Genomic DNA, 19,009 nt, shown 5'->3' with positions numbered 1-19,009 from the left:
TTGAAAGAGAGAGCGAGCAAGTGAGTGGGGGAGGTCAGATGGGGAGTGGGCAGAGGAAGAAGGAAAAAGAGAATCTCAAGCAGACTCCCCACTGAGCGTGGAGCCCAATGTGGGGCTCAATGTCATGACCCTGAGGTCATGACCTGAGCTGAAATCAAGAGTCCAACACTTAACCAACTGAACCACCCAAGCGCTCCTCTCCCAGGATTCTGAAAACGATAAAAAAACATGGAAGAAACTGGGCTCTCTGGTTAAGACTACATAAAACCACTCATCCACTCCTCTGGCATCTTTGTAAACTTTTCATTACAATCACATACAACAAGTTTGATCCTTCTCGGCCCTTCAGAACAATCTTCATCACCTTTTGCCAGCTCATATTATCTGGGTCCCCATCCAGATGGAGAGCCTGGCTATTAGCCTCACACAGTATGAGGGAAAAGGACTACCCAGATCTAGCAGTTGTCCTCCCAATTTACCTAACAGTGGGTTCTTTTTAACTTTGAGCTGTGCAGTTACAGAGTTAGCCAGACACCAAAACCAAATCCTTCACATTACCCACTCAACAAAATGACCAAAAAATATAAAGTTTCTATACCTTGCGTGTTTCCTGGTCTCTAGAAGCCCAACTTCTGCTCATAGCTACACCTGACATTTACTCAGATTTCTCTTGGTCATACTTTAGTAACAGCAGATCCCATTACGTCCCTGAGAGACCCTAAAACCACAGCTTCAGCATTCTAAGTAAGTTCCACTGCCACCTGTAACTGAACTGAGCTTATAGCTTTCGAAGCTAGCTAGCTCAACTTCAGTAGCAAGTAGGGGATGGCCTAGTTTAAGGGTAGCACACTAGACATGGGTTTTCTTATAACAGCCTGGCACAGAGAGGCGTCAGTATTCAAGAGCATTAGGGGCCTGCAATCAGAGATTAACATCTTGCTTTCCATTTAGGTCTTGGAGTTTAAATTAATACTTTTTTTTTTTTTTTTAAGGTTGGGGGTAGGGCAAAAAGATCAGCAAAAGTTAATAGATAAGACCAGTTTGTGGAAGCCATAGCTACAATGTTCTACACCACTCTTCACGTGAGTAGTCCACACCCAGCTACCTCCACAAGAAGGGAGACAAGCAGGTTTGGGCCAGATGAGCCTTTTACAGAAGAGCACTGCCCCATCCTCCTTCACCCTGAACACCCCCATTTTTTCAAATGCAAAAAATCCAAATGATAGTAAGACTGTAAAAGTTTCCAAACAAGAAGGAACTGCTGCTTTTTTAGTCAGGAGTTTGTCCTAGATGCTCAGCTCTTCCTCAAAGAATTAGAAAAAGAGCTCTATCCTCTCTGAAAGGTACCACTGAGTCATACTCTCATCTACCACACATACAGTGTTATTTGAGTGGTGGCAAGGTAAACACCTGACAACCAACTGTGCAGAATCCCTAGGCCTTCTGTTGACAGATTCCCTTGAGGAGCCCAGTTTATGAGCTTTTACTCCACAGACCAGGTGATTTTCAGACTTTGGCACCTATTTCTATTTAGATATCAAGCTTGGTTCCTAAGCAACCAGCCAGCTCCCCTCCCTCTCACTTACCCCGTTAGGGAGCCAGCTTACTATACTAGCAGAACAGGTCAAACGGAGATCAATCTTGGACAAATCAGTGCTTGAGGGAACTTTAATGAAAGCAAGAAAAAAATGTGGTGCAAGAACAATGCAGAAGGGTTCTGTTCCAGGCAGTTCTGCCTTGTACAAGTAGAATGAAGTCATCAGGTCAGAGTTTTCATTGGCATTATTTCAAGCATTATTCCCACCCCTTCATTTTACATTAATGAATCTGAAGCCTAGAGGTTAAATGACTTGGTGGTTCAAGGTCACACCACTGAAGCAAAGCTGCAGCTAGAACGCTGCTGTCCAAAGTCCCAGGCCCTCTACTACATTATACTAACACTGCGAGGTTTAAAAAAGAAAGGGGGAGTAAGAAGGGTGATTTTTCCATAAATTAAATCAACTTTAAAAGCCAGGCATATGCGGAGAATTGGAGGCCACTAACAGAAAGAAGAAGTTTAAAAGCTGGTTAAATCTGAGTAATAAAAAATACCAATATGTACAATTTGTAAAAAAGATGGCATTCATGATTACTGGGCTGGCAGGGCAGGGGGTAGTTGCATGCTGGGGGTGGGCTGCATGGGCTGCCAGCTTTCCTGGGTTTGGAGGATGCGGTACAGCTGCTTCAGTTGAGCAACGATGTTATCTTTGATGTCTGGAGTTGAGATCTGCAGGCGGACACTGCCACTGTCAAAGGACCGCGTAAAATCACCAGAAAACATCTCGTAGATCATCCGAGCTACCACTGGAATGACCTGTTTAGGACACAGAGTACACAGGTATCCACTGAAGAGAAGGTATTTTTAAATAGCAGGAGGGACTCAAGATGATAGAAGGGACCAGTGAGGCCCTGGGGAAGCCCCCAACCCTTATGTCTAGGTACAGGGTATATGCCTTCTTCTCTCTGGACCATCCTGCTAAGGTTCACCCTAGCACTTGGTTCAAATGAAGGTGAAGAACCTATATATCTCATCACATCACATGTCTAAATAAACAGCTGCTTATTTAGTAAGACTTTTACCCACATTTCATCTGTTGACTCTTTTTTACAAATCCAGGGACCAAACCCAAGTGGTCTTGCTGCCACTTACTAGAATAAGGTTACATTCTTAAAAGTAACTCAAAAGGTTTTTCTAAAAGAGGTGGAAAGACCATATACTGTTAGGTTTCAGCAAGACTTTAATGTCAGTAAGAGAATGCAAGGTAAGGTCTTCACTAAACCAGTCATCCACTTCGAGGACCCTGTGTGCTCCAGCTTGGTCCTATTTTGATAGGACCTACTTGGTTCTTACAATAAACAAAGCTTGAGTCTGCTATTCTATCTGATGGGAATAAAATGCAGATAGGCTGATGGATCTTTGCTCAGCATAACCCTAGTCCTAGGGCCTAAAGCACTGGTGAAAAGGCAAAGAGTTGTTGACACATCCTTATATCCTCACCTGAACCAAGATGAGTTTTCTTTCCAGGGGTTTCCCATCTGGCCATTCTTCCCCAAAGCATAAGTAGATCTCAAATGGTGGCTGCTTCTCTATCTGTCCTTTCTGGTGGGCAATGAGATCTGTAGAAGGTGGAAGAGCAAGTTTGGTGTACTGGGCCATTCCATATCCACTCAGTAAATACCATCTTCTATGCTGTCCAATATGGTGGTCACTAGCCACATGTGGCTATTACATTTAAATTAATTAAAATTAATTAGTTCCTTAGTCATATGAGTCACATTTATGTGCTCAACTGTCCCATGTGGGCTATTGTGGATAACACAAATATAGAACACTTTTACCATTTCAGAGGGTTCTATTGGACATCACTAAACTGGACCTGGGGTTCAAATTATACTATAAAATCCACATTTCAGCGTTCTCCCTAAATTTGTCTGCTTGAATTTGCCATTCAGATATTTCCCAAATGAGAAGAGTATGTTTTGCTAATTATGATAAAGTCAACATCCAAAGTTAAGGTGGCATTTGGTGGTAATGACAAGGCTGTCTCCCTCTTCTGCCACTAAAGGAGCCACAGCCAACCTAAAAATAGCTTCCAAGTACATAGCTTTGGAGTGGAATGCCCTTCTTTGTTGCCCAGGCCACTTTCATTTCTCAGACCTAAGGTCCTTGGGGCGCCTGGGTGGTTCAATCATTAAGCGTCTGCCTTCCACTCAGGTCATGGTCCCAGGGTCCTGGGATCGAGCCCCACATAGGGCTCCCTGCTTGGCAGGAAGCCTGCTTCTCCCTCTCCCACTCCTCCTGTTTGTGTTCCCTCTCTCACTGTCTTTCTCTCTGTCAAATAAATAAATAAAATCTTAAAAAAAAAAAAAAAGAACTAAGGTTCTCTTCTACCTTCACTTCCTCCAGGAGTTTTTTGTTAAGATCTTTGCAGAGCCAGGAGAGGGGGTATAGGGAAGGTGGTAAACCTACTTCCGGGAAGTTCCCAACCACCAACCTTCTGAAAAAAGACTTACCACTAAGGAACGTTTCCAGGCAAAATAGTTTGACCTTCTTTTGTCTCTCAATCAGGTTGGGGGCAACAAGTGATGGGGCACATGGCCCAGACCAGTACACCTTGCACTGGCACAGCCTGATGGCATAAATGGCATGACCGCTGACCTCCAGGATCAGTCCTCTGTCCATGACGTCTAGCAGCTTACTGGTGAACAGCTTCTGCTTCTCATTGGTGATATGCTCTGGACCTGGGAACTTGACCTGTTCCAGGCTGACAGGACCAAAGAGCTCCTCTTGGTCAGGCATGGGACCCAGGTCCCCATAGAAGAGCCGGCAGCCCTGGGGGTTGCTCACGGTCATGGTCTGCCCATATTCCTTCCCACGGTACTGAAACTTGATGTCCAGGTCAGTCACTGCAAGGTGAGAGAGGACAGTGAGAGTCCTGCTCTAATACACTGCCTATCTATCCCTGAGACTCATGCAAGTCCATCAAGATCAAGCCACCTTTCAACCAGCATTCAGGAAGTTCACTACCACAGTTACCCTTCCTGCAACAAAGGAAGACATCATCCTATCCCTGGAATATTCACTCAAAAGGCTGCCTTAAAAGCAGACAGTTCAAGGTCCATGTATGCTATCTCTGTTTAATCATTATACCCTAAGGGCTAGAATTTCTCCAAGCAAACTTCTGGGTCAAGTCTCCTCATTTATACTGACTGAGTCTTCTGGGTGCCTGGGTGGCTCAGTTGTTAAGCGTCTGTCTTCGGCTCAGGTCATGGTCCCAGGGTCCTGGGATCAAACCCCGCATCGGGCTCCCTGCTCGGCGGGAAGCCTGCTCTCCCTCTCCCACTCCTCCTGCTTGTGTTCCTGCTCTCTCTTATCTCTGTCTCTGTCAAATAAATAAAATCATTAAAAAAAAAAAAGATACACTGACTGAGTCTTCACAGTAGTAGGCATTGGAAGAAGCTAAAGACTAAGGTATCTGGTTTCTGTCTCATTTTTGGCTCATTTTTAAAGAAACCAGAAGAATAAGAAAAAAATACCAAGCCATCTTGTCTTTCTGAAATATGACACACATGAGCACACTCTGTGGATCTGTTCTAATAATTTACCATAAAAGGACACAGTTCATGGCAGAGTAAATTTTCACTCATCAAGCCTCAATTAACCCTATAGGTCTTATCAAAGCTATTAGCCTCTTAGACAAAATACTAGCCCTCACATCCCCACCCCCCACCCCAGCCACACTATCACCATGTGTAGTGTGAAAGGGAGATGGGGCAGTGACATTGATTCTTCATTGAGATCAATTTGTGTTCAATTCAGAAAGATTTTCTCCCTTCCAAAAGCCCCTCAAAATCCAAGAACCTTCTTGATCAAATCCATGATCATTAATCTTCCTATCCCTCAACTGGCCTTATGCCCAGATCCCCTAACCAAAGTGATTAAACCAGGCTTTCCACCCACATAAGAGGTGTATAACCTCGAGCTGCAACTGATCACAGCATCCCCATGGGCAGATAAATATGAACTAATGTTTCTTTACTTCTTCCCTGATGACTCATTGGCCAGCCAGGAACCAGACACAGAGGCTGCCTACATGGCAAAGAAATGGAGGCAGAAGGTAGGGTGGGGAAGGGACTATAATAGGAGCTGAAGACCCAGCTAGAAACATCAAGTCTCACTTACTTGGGAGAGAGCTGATCCACAGCTCTGGAGAGCTATAGAAGGGCTGTATAGGTGCCTGGGGTACATCTATTTCCAGAGGTTCAGTTTTGGGCCACACTGCTTCAGGGCTGCAGTTGCCCACACTGGCTGGTGCCATGGGAGAACCTAGAACAGAAAGATGTGGGTGAGCAGGCAGGGGGGCACCACATATGTATATCACCTGGTCTGGGGCTCTAAAACGTTAACAAGGTCAACAGATAAGAGTCAAACACTGGACTATGACTCAGTGTGGCAGCCCATCAATGATTCCCACAATTAACACAATAAGAAATACAGTTCCCCTACTTCTACTTCCTAATCGTATTAGTTCTCCCATAAACTCATAGTTCTGAAGACGTGCATTTGCTGAAGATTACCAGACATGTGAGTTTTCTCTGCAGTTAAATTAGAATGAGCATGGATGAAAGGTTCCCTGTTGCAGATTTTCACCCCAGCAATTACATAGGAGTTGACTGTCTTCTATAAAATGAACTCAATTGAATTAGCTGATTAGCTTTGAGTGTTTACAAATTCCATTAAAAACATACTTTCACATGCACAAAGCATCTGGAAGGATACCCAAAAATATGAAAGGATCGGTTTCTTCCAGGGAAACTGAACAGGGGGCTCAGAGACAGGAAGGAAGGAAAACCTTTCAGTTGATTATCTTTTTGTACCATTACAAATTTTAAACCATATAAGACCAATATTTATTAAAAAGAATGCAATTAAAGCTTTTAAGAAAGAAAATGAAATACCCATCCTATTTTCTTGCTATTCTCAAAGTTGGTTCACTCCAAAGTCTACAGATTTCTCCTCCTAGCCTCACCTCTTAGGCATCTATTCTTCAACAACTCTTCTTCCTCTGCCCCAACAGCTCTGAAATCATAGAAGTTAATGTTTCTTTGACCCTTCGTGCAAAAGTCTGGTTAAATCTATGTACCCATTTTACTTTTTTTTTTATTTTTCAAGATTTATTTATTTGAAAAAGAGCAAGTGCACAAATGGGGGAGGGGCAAAGGGAGAGAGAGAGAGTGGATCCTCAAGCAGACCCCCCACTGAGCAGGGAGCCCAACTTGGGGCTCAATCCCAGGACCCTGAGATCATGACCTGAGTGGAAATCAAGAGTCGGACATCCAACCGACTAAGCCACCCAGGCGCCCCTACTTTTTAAACAGATGTCCCACATCTTCCCAAAAAGAATCCAAAGTAACTCCTAACATAAGGCCACACAACATTTGCTTTAGTAAAATATGAACAGAAATAGGAAATCAGGATCCTGGAAATAGGTTGCATCCTTTTTTTTTTTTTAAAGATTTTATTTATTTATTCAACAGAGAGACAGCACAAGCAGGCAGAGTGGCAGGCAGAGGGAGAGGGAGAAGCAGGCTCTCCGCTGAGCAGGGAGCTGGACGTGGGGCTCGACCCCAGGACTCTGGGATCATGACCTGAGCCGAAGGCAGGCGCTTAACCGACTGAGCCACCCAGGCGCCCCGGTTGCATCCTTTTAAGGGGTGAAAACAACAGAATGAGTCAGCCAAGGATTTGGGAAAGGATCTCATATTTCCAGATAACCAACTCAAATCATTAAGTGGGAATGTAGCATGTGGCAATATTGACCTGAAAGAGCTCAATGTTATTTTTCTTTACTCATCACTTGGTTGTAAAGATATAAATGGTAGGTTAAGTGAAGGAGGGAAGTGGACAGATAATAAGAGTCATTTCCTGATTCTCAAAGGTAAGGGAATCACCTAAAGTAGGGGACTCCAAAATCCCAAAGGAATCATCTTGATAAATTTTCTAAGTGGCACAAGGACCTCATCTGACCCATAGCAGCGTGATGGAACTAGAAACACAGTGACGAGCTTCTCAACTAAATGCATGGCATTAGACTAGGAGCATTTCAGTGGACAGTTCAAGTGAAGATGCTGAAGAGCACTTCACCTTGTGTTTGAGCATCCTCCAAATGTGCGCTGGAAGAGTCAGTACCTGCTCTGTCACAGTGATCTTCCAACCTCTCAGCTCATTTTTCCTAGGAAGCTGAATTCAAAAAGTCCATAACAGAAGCAAAAAGTCTCTTGCAGATAACTTCTACCAAAGCCTAGTATTAAGAGCTGTAGAAACCACCAGTTTCCCATGACCTAGCCTTAGCAGAGTAGATCCTGCTAAGAAAATGACACAAAATTTATACCAAGGGAAATAGTGGAAGAGTTTGCCTATAATTCGTCAAAATGATATCTACACTTGGCCTCAAGGAAATCAGTGAAATTTGTAACAACTGATGCTTTGTATGTGGGATTGAGAAGGAATTTGTTTAATTTCTCAGAATTATCTGTAAGATTCAGAAGATGTTCTCTATGCCTGGTAGCTGCCCACTGGGATAACTGGGCCAGCAGAGTTCCCCTATCTGTGACCCCTACTTGCTAATAGACCAGCAGCTTGGCCACAGGGCCTTGTCACTGCCCCCAGTGCAGCGGGGGCTAAGGGGGGGGGCCAGTAGCTGTTAAGTCAAAGCCCATTCCATCCTCTTCATTCTTCTGTACCACCTACCACCCCCACTCACCATTGATGTTCAGGAAGGGGAAGGTGTCCTGGATGGGAACATGGTGCTGTGACTGATCAAGCTCATCTTCCTCATCTTCTTCATCTACATCATTATCCTTCTCATCCCAAGGAGCAGATCCAGTGGATCCTAACCGAGAAACAGACACATGACCCCTCGAGTGAGCCACTGGGGTTGCACTGTCATCTTCGCAGCTGCTCCAGTGTATATGCTAGGTACTACCAGTACAGAGGCTCCTGGGGTTCAGTGTGCACCCCTAATGCCCTAGCCAAAAAGAGTGAGAACCAAAGGTATATGAACCTCTGGCTCTCTAACTCCTCCTACTGAGCTCTAATGTAAACTCTCTTCCCCTCCCCTACCCAGGAGCTGCATACCCTATCCCCTTTCCTAGAAATCTCTTAATTCCCACTGTTAAACCTCTTGCCACACCTCAGCATCCCTTTTAAGGACTCAAGGACACCAACTTTTCCCCTTTGTAAGCTTAATGTGAGGACAGACCCTTCTCTCTGGGCAGGGCCTCACTAGATCCATTGGAGGACAAGTCTAAATTTTCTGGTTCTTGGTACTTGCTGAGCATTGGGTAAATAGGAGGATCAGGTGGTATTCTCTTAGGAAAAGTATCCTACAAATTAAATAATCACTCACCCAACATTTACAAAGGGAACTTAATAGCTTTTAAATGTCATGTCAATTGAGTCTTACAATAGTCTTTAAAGTAGGCAGGAAAGATGAGAGCCCAGATTTTACCACTGAAGAAACTGAGGCTCAAAGTCAAATGACTTGATTCCATGTCCCACAAGGAGCAAAGTGATCAGAGCCAGGTTCAGAACTCAAACCTCCTAAGTTTTAATTCCTCCATCTTCGAAACTACCTGTTTCGAAGCGTTGAGTCTCAAGGGAAGCTCTACCTACAGTAGGACTCTATACTCCCTGTGCTTTCTCATGCTTCAAGCAGTCACGCCAGTAACTATTCCCCTAAATGAACAAGAAGATTTTGCTGACTTTAGATCTTTTGTTCTCTGGGTCCTTCCTAGGGAAAGGCTTTCTTGCTTTATAACTAAACTTTGTAAGCGATATTCAAGTCAACTATCTCTTTAAAAGTCCAGCCCAGAACCTGGCTTACTGTCCACCTGTCCCGCCAGCAGCTGGGGCCTCACCTGGGTTAATGATTGATCCCTGAGGCTGCGGGATGTCACACACTTGGTAGATCTTCACCGGGTTCATGGGTACTTCCTTGGTGCCATCGTACATCAGGTTGAATTCCCTGCTCTTGTTGAGAGCACAGCGGAGCTGCGCCTTCCATTTAGCTGGGTCAGGGTCATCCACCCCTTCCTGGTACTTCCCTGTCTCCACAGCCCAGGCCTGAGGAACAGGAAACTGCAGTGAATGCCTGCCATTGCCCAGAAACACTGCCAAGTGTGCGCACCCTCTCTCATACACGCATGCGTGTACACCCCTGCCTGACTGCCCTGCCATCCGGATCCCCACTTACAGAGCCTGCAGCAAGAAGCACCACCCTCAGGACCAGGCCAGGCAGGGCCTGAGGGAAATTAAGCCATATGCAAACACAAACTTTTGAAAGGAGGAGCCGTATCTCACCTGTTGGTGCCAGCACCACCTGTCAAGAGTGGCTATAATTAGGGTTGGAAATAAAGAAAAGTCTGGAAATCCACATATTTAATTTTTGACTCCCCAAAACTTAACTATCTTACTGGTAGCAGTTGATTAACACGTATTTTGTATTATAGACTATATTCTTACAATAAAGCAAGCTAAAGAAAATCATAAGAAAGAGAAAATATAATTTATAGTACTGTATTTATTGAAAAAAAAAATCTGCACGTAAGTAGACTGGTGCAGGGGTGCCTGGCTGGCTCAGTCAGAAAAGCATGCGGCTCTTGATCTCCAGGTCGTGAGTTCGGGCCCCACGTTGGGTGTAGAGATTACTTAAATAAATAAGCTTAAAAAAAATAAAGAAAGAAGTGAACCCATGCAGTTCCAACTCATGTTGTTCAAGCATCCACTGTATACACCACAATGCTAATGGTAACTTTGGATAGCAGGATTTCAGGTAAATTTTTTATTTTGGCTTGTTTTTGGCATTAATTACTTATGTTATAAGACAAAGGGAGCTGGCATGTGATATGAAGAATTTGGCCTTGCTGTTCCCTCCCCAGACATTCTTCAATCTGATGCATAAATAATTGTAGAAAACAAGTGCCCCTAGGAGTAACAGCCTGTACGGGGCAAGGTAGCGTACTCTGGGAGTTCAGCTGGAGGCGGAGGGCCTCATTCAGGTGGCCCCATGTCTGAGTAAACCCACACCCCTGCCCTTCCCTAGTTCCTCAAAGTCCCACTTCATTGGAAATACTTTGCTGCAAACACCAGGGGCTGGTGGCATGAGCTAAAACCTTTGGCTCCTCCTTGCTGGTTTTCAGTTTCTGGGTCCCAAAGCATGTATGTTTCTGCTCATGGGATATCCACTCTCCCCCACTGCTAACATATTCTCAGATCTCTGTGCTTCTTCAGGATGTTATGTTCTGATACAGAAAAGGGGGATGTCATTAGCAGAGTCCTCAAGACCAGGAAGCACACCCCAGCCTGTTCACACAGACAGGGCACGTGTCCAATCCCAACTCCCTGCCTCTGCTTCTGACCTCAAGCTGAAATGGAAATTTTCCACCCCATCCTTTGAGATCTCTGATCTCCCTCAGTTACTCCCCCGTCAGAGCCTGATGATCATGGATCATGAGGAAATTTCTTCCGGTACAAATTCAAATCCTTCTCTTCTAATTCAGGCTCACTTCTTACCATCTCCTCAGACTTGGGGGCACCTGCATTTGTTTTGCAGTATAGGATGCAGAGGTCTGATAGAGGGGTGCTGCCTGAGATGGCTGTTCTAGAAAAAATACAGTTCACTGGGTCCCTCCAGGGGATTCCGATGCCACTGGTACACAGTATCTGAGAAGCACATCTCCAGTTGTGCCTGGTGGTACCTGACTGCTACCTCACCACATTTTACCCTGTTTATTTGATTCCCTGTGGCCACTCCCACTCTAGCCCCACCCAGCTGGCTTGGGTTGTGCTGACTTTGGCACAGGTCTACAGAGTTCCTTGGCTCCCTAAATCCCTTCCCCTCCACGGAGAGCAGCCAGACTAAGCCAAAACCACAGCCCCAGCCTTCTTGCTCACAACACAGCCATTGCTCCTCAGGGCCCACTCAGATGGTGCAGAGGGCCCAAGGCTGATGTGGCAGAGGGTAGTACCCACCACGTGGCAATCATTGTGATTTATAAATGTGACTTACTCAGACCCATTCTGAGCCTTGCTTCTGACACTCAGGTCACTGTGCAGGTCCCTACTCCTCCTCCAGAAATGGAAGTAACCTCTGTATTTTAATGGTAATTCACTAGTCCCTCCCCACACATTATTTCACTCAATTCTCACAACAATCCTGTGAGGCAGGCAAGACTGGTTTCATCCCCATTTTACTGAAGGGGAAGCTAAAGCCCAAAGAGATTACGTGACTTGCTCAAGACCATACATGCCATTGATAGCGGTAGGATTTGAACCAGGTCTTACAATTCCTGGTCAGAATGGGGTATATGGTAATAGGGGAGCAGATAGGCTTGGGTTCAAATTCTGGCCACACCCCTTATTGGCTGCCTGATTTGGGCAAGTTGTTTAGCCCCTTGGAGACTCGACCTCTGCATCTACACATGAGAGTAATACCTCCCTTACAGAGTTGCTGAGAATTAAATGAGATAATGGACAGGGGATACAGAGTAGGCACCCATTTAACGCTAGTGCCCCCCTGTCCCCTTCCCACCCCCACATATCCTACCCAAGGCCTGTCAGAGCTTGGGATCTGTGAAAGCACCCTCACTCTTCTCCTGACTTCCAAGGCCCTCCCTTAGCATTCTGCAAACAGAGATACAGATATAAATAAGACAAGCTTTCTGCAGCCACCTTTTCTCAAGCCCTGAACACATAGATCACTCTCCTGCGTCGGGCTTTCAGGAACCTACCTCTTCCGCCATGGCGAGCCACCCCCAGCCACCAACGGCAAATCCAGTTTCAAACCAAGGGCACAACCAAAGGCCAACCGGGCAGGGCAGGCCCATTCCCCTCTCGATGCCAACTTCAGTGATTGGGGCTGGTTTACAGATGTTTTCCCTATCATTTCCATATCATTATTTTTTAAATTAAAAGTGCTCATTTACTGTCTTTCTCAGTGCTCTCAGGCCAATTTTCCCTCTACCTCTTGTATTCTATCTATACCTGATATAATTGAGTTGGGTGGGAAACATCTCTAGGATGGCTCTCCTTTGAGGGGTGAACCCACTTCTTCTGATCCAATCTCAGCAAGAACCTGGGGCCATCAATCTTGAGAGGTCCAGGGTAGGGACTGGATTTCACTTCTGACTTCCAGCTTATAGAGGGAAGAAAAGGCTAAACTCACTTCTCCATGTCGTGGGGATGCAGGAACTAAAGTAACTCATGAGATGGAAGGCTGACCAGCACAGAGAAGTTGGTCTGAAGCAGAGGCACAGGGTCCAGAGTTATAAACCACATAACACCCCTCCCCATGACCAGCTTCCCACCTACTTCTGTCTTAAAGCCAAGCTTTGGCCGCGTTAAATTTTGTAAAATGCCATCTGATTAAACCTTGTTTTCAGTTAAGTAAAACAACTGTCACATCAGAGCTACTTTTTATTTAAGAAAACATACTTGTATAATCAAAACTTGTACTAAATCGCCATTAATTTTTAAGCAGAGGTTATGGATAGGGCAAGATGTTTTAATATCAAAAGAACACCTTCCAGAGGGCCCTCTATGCCCATCCTACAGGCTATGTTAGGAACCTGCTAACACTCAGTAGTTCTGTCCTGGTCTGAAGAGTCATTCCCAGGCCCAAGCACCTCTCTTCATAGCAAGAGCCCTGAGTGAATGAAGAGCAAGAGTCATTTGCTGACCCTAGGGAGCTTTTGGAACAACCACACCAATACAATCACTTGCAGTTTAGCCAACTGCACCTGGGATCTTTTGGGATGTGAATTGAGTACCTTCAACCAATGGGAAAAAATAAACAGACTCAAACATTATAGACGTGCCCCAGCAAGAGAAATTACTATGCCTAAGTTTGGGCACCCCCTTCATAAACATTCTCTCTGATGCATCAGCATTTTGGATCTACTGTATTCCTCATGCCAAAATAGAAAACAGAACAAAACAACAACAACCAAAAAACCCAGAAAGCTCTGACAGAACTGGAAAACATTTTAAGTCAGATGGTGGAAGAAGTCCTTTACCTTGAAAATGGTATTTTCCTCCTCTTGTTGGGGGCTATGCCGGGTAGCATGTTTCCAGGGAATCTGGAAGCGTTTGGAGTCCCTGTGTAGCCAGATGAGCCCAGGGTACAGGCCACTATCCACCTGGGCCACCAGCCAGGGCTTCAGCCGAACTCTGCGGGGGTGGAGGGCCATGATCTGTGGGGGGTTGTGGGGGAGGGTAAAGAGTAGGGAGAGCAGGAGAATTAGGCCAGCCTCTGGGAACTTTTCCCAGCCACTGTTCCCGTATGATAGAGCTACAGTTTCATTAGATTACAGCAAAGAAACTAAATATGGGAATAAACTGTGCCAGGTGGGGAAGAAAAGAAAAGAGGTTAAAAGGTTCTTTTGATTCTTATTCCAAAGCCATTTATTCTTCATGCTCTAGCCAAATCAGACTTATCATGTAAGTAGATCACATTTCTTCTATTTAAATCCTGAAGCAGAAAAATTAAAAAAAGATGACATCATCCCTGCTGGAACACAGTCCTTCCTGAAGAACCAAGGGCTTTGAGAAAGAAGTGAAATTGCTCTTTTCAATCTCATCTCAGGAGACGGGAGGAAAAAAGTTACGGAAACAGCAAAGACAGGGGCAAGAATTTGAAGCACACTTTCTTTTTAGACAAGACAACTAAAGGTGATCGGGAATGTTTTAGTTAAGAAATGGCACCATCGTGGTGAGAGAGAAGGAGGCAAGGGGTGGGTCCTGGTTCCAAAGTCCTCACTTACAGAGATGAGCAAGCAGTGTATCCACGGGGATCCGAAGAGCTGGGCCTCAAGTCAGCTCTCCTTGCTCTGGGCCAGCCAAAGACTCTGTACCAAGAAAAAGGGGTCTTGAGTTGGTTATCCACAAGACAATCCAGTGGCTGGGAGAAGTCTTGGGAACAGGGGAGACAGAGGCTCTAAGGACCCTTGTTGCAAAGTCCAGGAACCCCAGAATTATCAAATGCTACGGCTCCTCACCCTAGACTGCTAAAAACAATCATAAGACAAGCTCTGCTCTGCTCAGATGGCCTCCTCCACCTGGGTCTGTTTATCTCCCCACAGAGGCTAAAGTGAACTCATTGGTTGCAGGAGCTGGCCTGGGTAAAGTCTGCAATTGATTCTCATAAAAATACAGGGACATAGCAGATAACATTCGGCAACAGCCAGCACTCACAGCAGGAAACAAAGGCCTGCCCAGATTGGGTGCCTTTAGGAAAAACTGGCCACTAGAGAATTGTTTGCCTGGGATGTTGTGTTTAGATTTTTTTTGGGTGTTCTCCTTTTACTTTGTTTTTACTTAAGGTGAGGCCTGCAAAATCGCATTCACTCAACAAATACGTGTTCATTGGCTACTGTGAATCCAGCACCCTGTGGGTGAGAAAGGGCATCGTTTTCATCAGACTCCCTGAAGAAATCCACACTGGAACTGCTCAAGCCCCACAATGGCCTGAGGAAAGGAAGATAAATAAGTCACCTTCACACCCAGGAAGGTCCCCACCTGGATCACAGTTCAGAAACCAAACCAGTCGAGTCAGCTGAAGGCTCCCACTCACAGGAGCTTAGCTGAGGGGGTGGCCCCTAACACCACTTCCTTCCCCAGCCAGACTCCCAACAGGGAAAACACAAACCCAACTAAGCTTCTGGCACTTTAAGAGCAAGGCAGGACCAGCTCTTACCTGAGACTTCTGACCCAATTAACAAGTCCTGCAACTGAAACCTTCCCCCTGGGAACACAGCTCAACAGTGGGCAGGTGAGGGTGGCATGCAATATTCAACTGTACCCCCACCCCATCCCACCCCCATGTTCTTGGCTTTGTTTAGGTTGTTTTGTAGGGCAGCAAGTCAAGCCATCAAATGGGGGGGGGGGGCAGCATTTACCTTTTAAGGAGGAGAGAATGCATATTCTCCTAAAGGCAAGTTCTACCTTCTCCTTCTCAGTCCCAGCCTACTGGAAAGGGAATGAAGCAAGGGAAGGACAATAGGGAAATGGGCAGCACATTGGTCAACCTCGTGAGGGACTTTTGAGGATTTCTATTGCAGTACCCATAAGTCTTGTGTCTACGTTTGTCAGACATGTGAAATCCAGTTCTTGACGGACCATGGACTTTGAAGAAAAGGGCTTATACTAGTTGATCAACAGCTCGTCAAGAAAAAATTAAAGCAACCAAGTCAACACAGAGAACTGCACATAGTGATAGGGAAGGAGAAGCAATCTCAGAGATTGATTGTTAAGATCTAGAGTCCTGGGTTCTCAGCATTCTCTCGAGATGGCACTATACATGAGCAACCCCACCCCTGCCTTCATGCCTCACCTGCATCGCTGCTAACCCTCTCTACCTTCTGAAAGCCAGCCAGCATCCCCCCCACCTGCCACCCAGTAACTAGAGCTCTAAAAACCGGCAGAGAGGGAAAAGTTGGGAGCAACCAAAATAACAGAGGAAAATGGCTAATTACATATACACAGGCTGCACTATTAAGCAACCATTAACAATGGGGTGTCTGAAGAATTTTTATTGGATTTGGGGAAATGTTTACAACATGAAGGGAGAAAATACAGCATACAATATTGACTGTATAAGTACTATCTCCATCCTGTAACATAACATGCACTTGCACATACATACATATAATTAAAAAAAGGAAAAGAAATAATACACCAATGTAATAAGACATCCATAATCGTTACCTGGTAATAGGATTATGGGTGAATTTCATACTTGTCTATATACTTCTGTATATGATTCACATTTTCCTACATTTTCCTTTTCAATTTATAATAAAATGAAAAAAAAAAAAAAAAACCGGGGCGCCTGGGTGGCTCTGTCAGTTAAGCGTCTGCCTTCAGCTCAGGTCATGTTCCCAGGGTCCTGGAATCGAGCCCCGCATCGGGCTCCCTGCTCAACAGGAAGCCTGCCTCTCCCTCTGCCTGCTTCTTCCCCTGCTTGTGCTGTCTCTCTCTCTCTGTCAAATAAATAAATAAATCTTTTAAAAAAATGAAAAAAAACCAACAAGTAGTATTTTTTTAACCACAGGAAGCTAAGGCCTTTCTTGGCCACTGGAAGGTATAAAAGATGATGCCCTTCAGCTGCTGAGACCATGATACCAACGATCCTTCATACCTACATAGGCTTTACAGTTTTTTACATGCACTTTTATTTAATGTGTTTGATTTCATCCTCATGATCTGGAAGTAGTACTATTATCATCCCCATTTTATAGCTGGGTTAACTGAGACACAGAAAAGTGCCTCATCTGGGGCCTGGACCCAACACTCCTGAGTCAGAGTATGCCATAGTACTGAATCCTGCCACAATACCCTGCCTTCCAAGTCCCTCCTTCTGCACACTAAGAGAGTAAACCAAAATACTGACAAGATCCCAGCAGCATGAAGGGCCAAGGAAGTAGTTAAGGAGGAGACTGGATGATACCCACCCCCAAACACACCTAACTCAGAGTTCTCTTTTCAAAACACTCACATCACTCAAATCTCAATGCCCACAGAAACTTAGCCCAGCTGAACTCAGCCCTGGTATCTCTAGCTGCCATCACAGTGAAATTCAAGGCCTGTGTGTCTTATAGGTATTCACCCAGCCAAAAAACAAAGATGCTAACCCACTCCCCTCACACTGGGCATTGAGCGGGGATACTTTCAACCTCCCCAAGGCACTAACCGTCCTCTCTCACACACCCATTCCAGGGAGCAGGTCCTCTATAAACACCCCCCACTACCACCTCTGCAGCCCCTGCCCAGCCTAGTTTCCAGGGACACCACTACCTCAAAGCTGAGATTCAAGATTGGGCTGCCAATGGTTTGGCTCAGAGTAAAACACACTTGCCAGGTAGTCCCGCTTTTTCCCTTCCCCTGGAGGGAACTGAAGGCCATATTCCAAGTTCCCCAATCTTACCTCTATTTAGTTTAGCCCCGCTTAAGGGTAAATTCTATGCCTCTCACCTTAATTCCCACGCCCTTCCTCCCTGCTGGATAGAAGTTGGGGGCTGGTGAGAAGGAGCTACAGGGTACTGGGTGCTGCTGCCATGCATTATGCACACATCTAACCCTAAACTACTCTCCTGGGTCAGCACCAGCCTTCACCAACTCCTACTCAAGCACCTTCTCCCTCTCCCTTCCCTGGATTCCACTTTTGACATGCACTAGGAAAGTAGGGTTGGGACAGAGATGACCCTTTTACTACAAAGCAGGCTCCCTGTAAAGAGTGGCACCCCGGGTCTCCTTCCCAGTCAGGACTGGGACACTTTCCCCATTTTTCCACACCCACCCTCCATCCCCTTCAGGCGAAGAGGGCCTCACCCCCAGAGCAACCACACCCAGCGCCACCCTCCCCAGCATCAAGCTTGGCTACTTGGAAATCCATGGGTGTCTCCCAGGCCCCAGGTAGGGGCCTGACTGCTAAACAAATTCAAGGAGAAAAAACAAACTAGCTAAAGCTCCTGACCGCCCCATCCCCATTTCCTCAAACACCCACTAGGACCAAAGGCCCGCAGGCCTGGGAAATCCCCTCTTTGGGACACTTCTCCCAGCGAGCTGGTAAGACCGGAGGGGCGGAGGCGCCGTAGCTCTAGCCTATGGTGGGGTGGGTAGGGGCCGAGAGCGGCACACTCCGGTAGGGCAGGGAGGGAAAGGGAGTAGAGAGAAGTGTGGGCTCGGGAGGGGCCCCGTGTTTCAGGGCTAGGACCGCCCAGAAGCTACCTAAAGCAGGGCGACAGGCACCCAGCCCCAGAAGGTCTCCCCAAACAAACAGATGTTCTCAAGCAAGGTTCCTAACCGCACAAATTCTGGGGCGGGTGGGTCCCCACCACCCCACCCCCTTCCAAAGCTAGTGTTCAAAAGTTAGCGTCCTCACCTTTTCTCAATCCGGCGACCAGAAGTGGACGTCCCTCCGAACCACGTCCCCAGTTAAGATCACCCGTCGCCACCGCTCTTCTTCACCGGTCGGGTAAGCAACACCTGGCTTTGCGCAGGTAGAGTCTTGGAGCTCCGCTCCCCGTCCCGCACCGGCCCTTACCTGCCCGACCCAGGTGCGCCGAACTCACGTCACCGCCTCGCCCTGTGGACGCCGCAGTCCCCTCCGCCGTCCGGCCACGCCTCCCAGGTATGGCCACGCCCTCTCGCGTTCAGGATTGGCGGGCTGCGAGAAATAGGATACTCTGTGTTCCTGGGCGGCCCAGCGCCGCCCAGCCCCTTCCCCACCTCACTCTCCGGCTTCTAACCCCCGCTGAGAAAATTCCCAGACTCGCGTCTGGGCCTTACGCCTCGGGGCTGGTGGTCTTGGAAACTGGGAAGTCAGATCTAAAGTGGAGAGGGTGCCTCCCCTTTCCTCTTGTCCCATAGTTGCCCTGCGGTATGGAGACAGTTAACCACAAATAAGGGTTT

The 19,009-nt window shown here is 46.3% G+C and overlaps 1 protein-coding gene across 1 annotated transcript; it reads right to left on the bottom strand.

The window, feature by feature from the left end:
• Nucleotides 1-1,641: 1,641 nt before the first annotated feature.
• On the bottom strand, nt 1,642-18,707 carry IRF6 (interferon regulatory factor 6). Its single transcript, XM_025877966.2, has 9 exons — nt 18,480-18,707; nt 14,362-14,445; nt 13,615-13,791; nt 9,460-9,664; nt 8,304-8,432; nt 5,723-5,866; nt 4,054-4,446; nt 3,038-3,156; nt 1,642-2,353 (listed from the first exon to the last, which is right to left on the bottom strand). Exons 3-9 carry the CDS (start codon nt 13,786-13,788, stop codon nt 2,129-2,131), a joined length of 1,389 nt encoding a protein of 462 aa, XP_025733751.1. The 5' UTR covers nt 13,789-13,791; nt 14,362-14,445; nt 18,480-18,707; the 3' UTR covers nt 1,642-2,128.
• Nucleotides 18,708-19,009: the final 302 nt, after the last annotated feature.

This window comes from Callorhinus ursinus, unplaced genomic scaffold (assembly GCF_003265705.2).
Source record: "Callorhinus ursinus isolate GAN/ISIS: 27379988/994484 unplaced genomic scaffold, GSC_fseal_2.0 scaffold13, whole genome shotgun sequence".
Lineage (NCBI taxonomy): Eukaryota > Metazoa > Chordata > Mammalia > Carnivora > Otariidae > Callorhinus > Callorhinus ursinus.
Note: the sequence above shows the minus strand (reverse complement) of the source record. Positions and strands in the feature narration are given on the sequence as shown.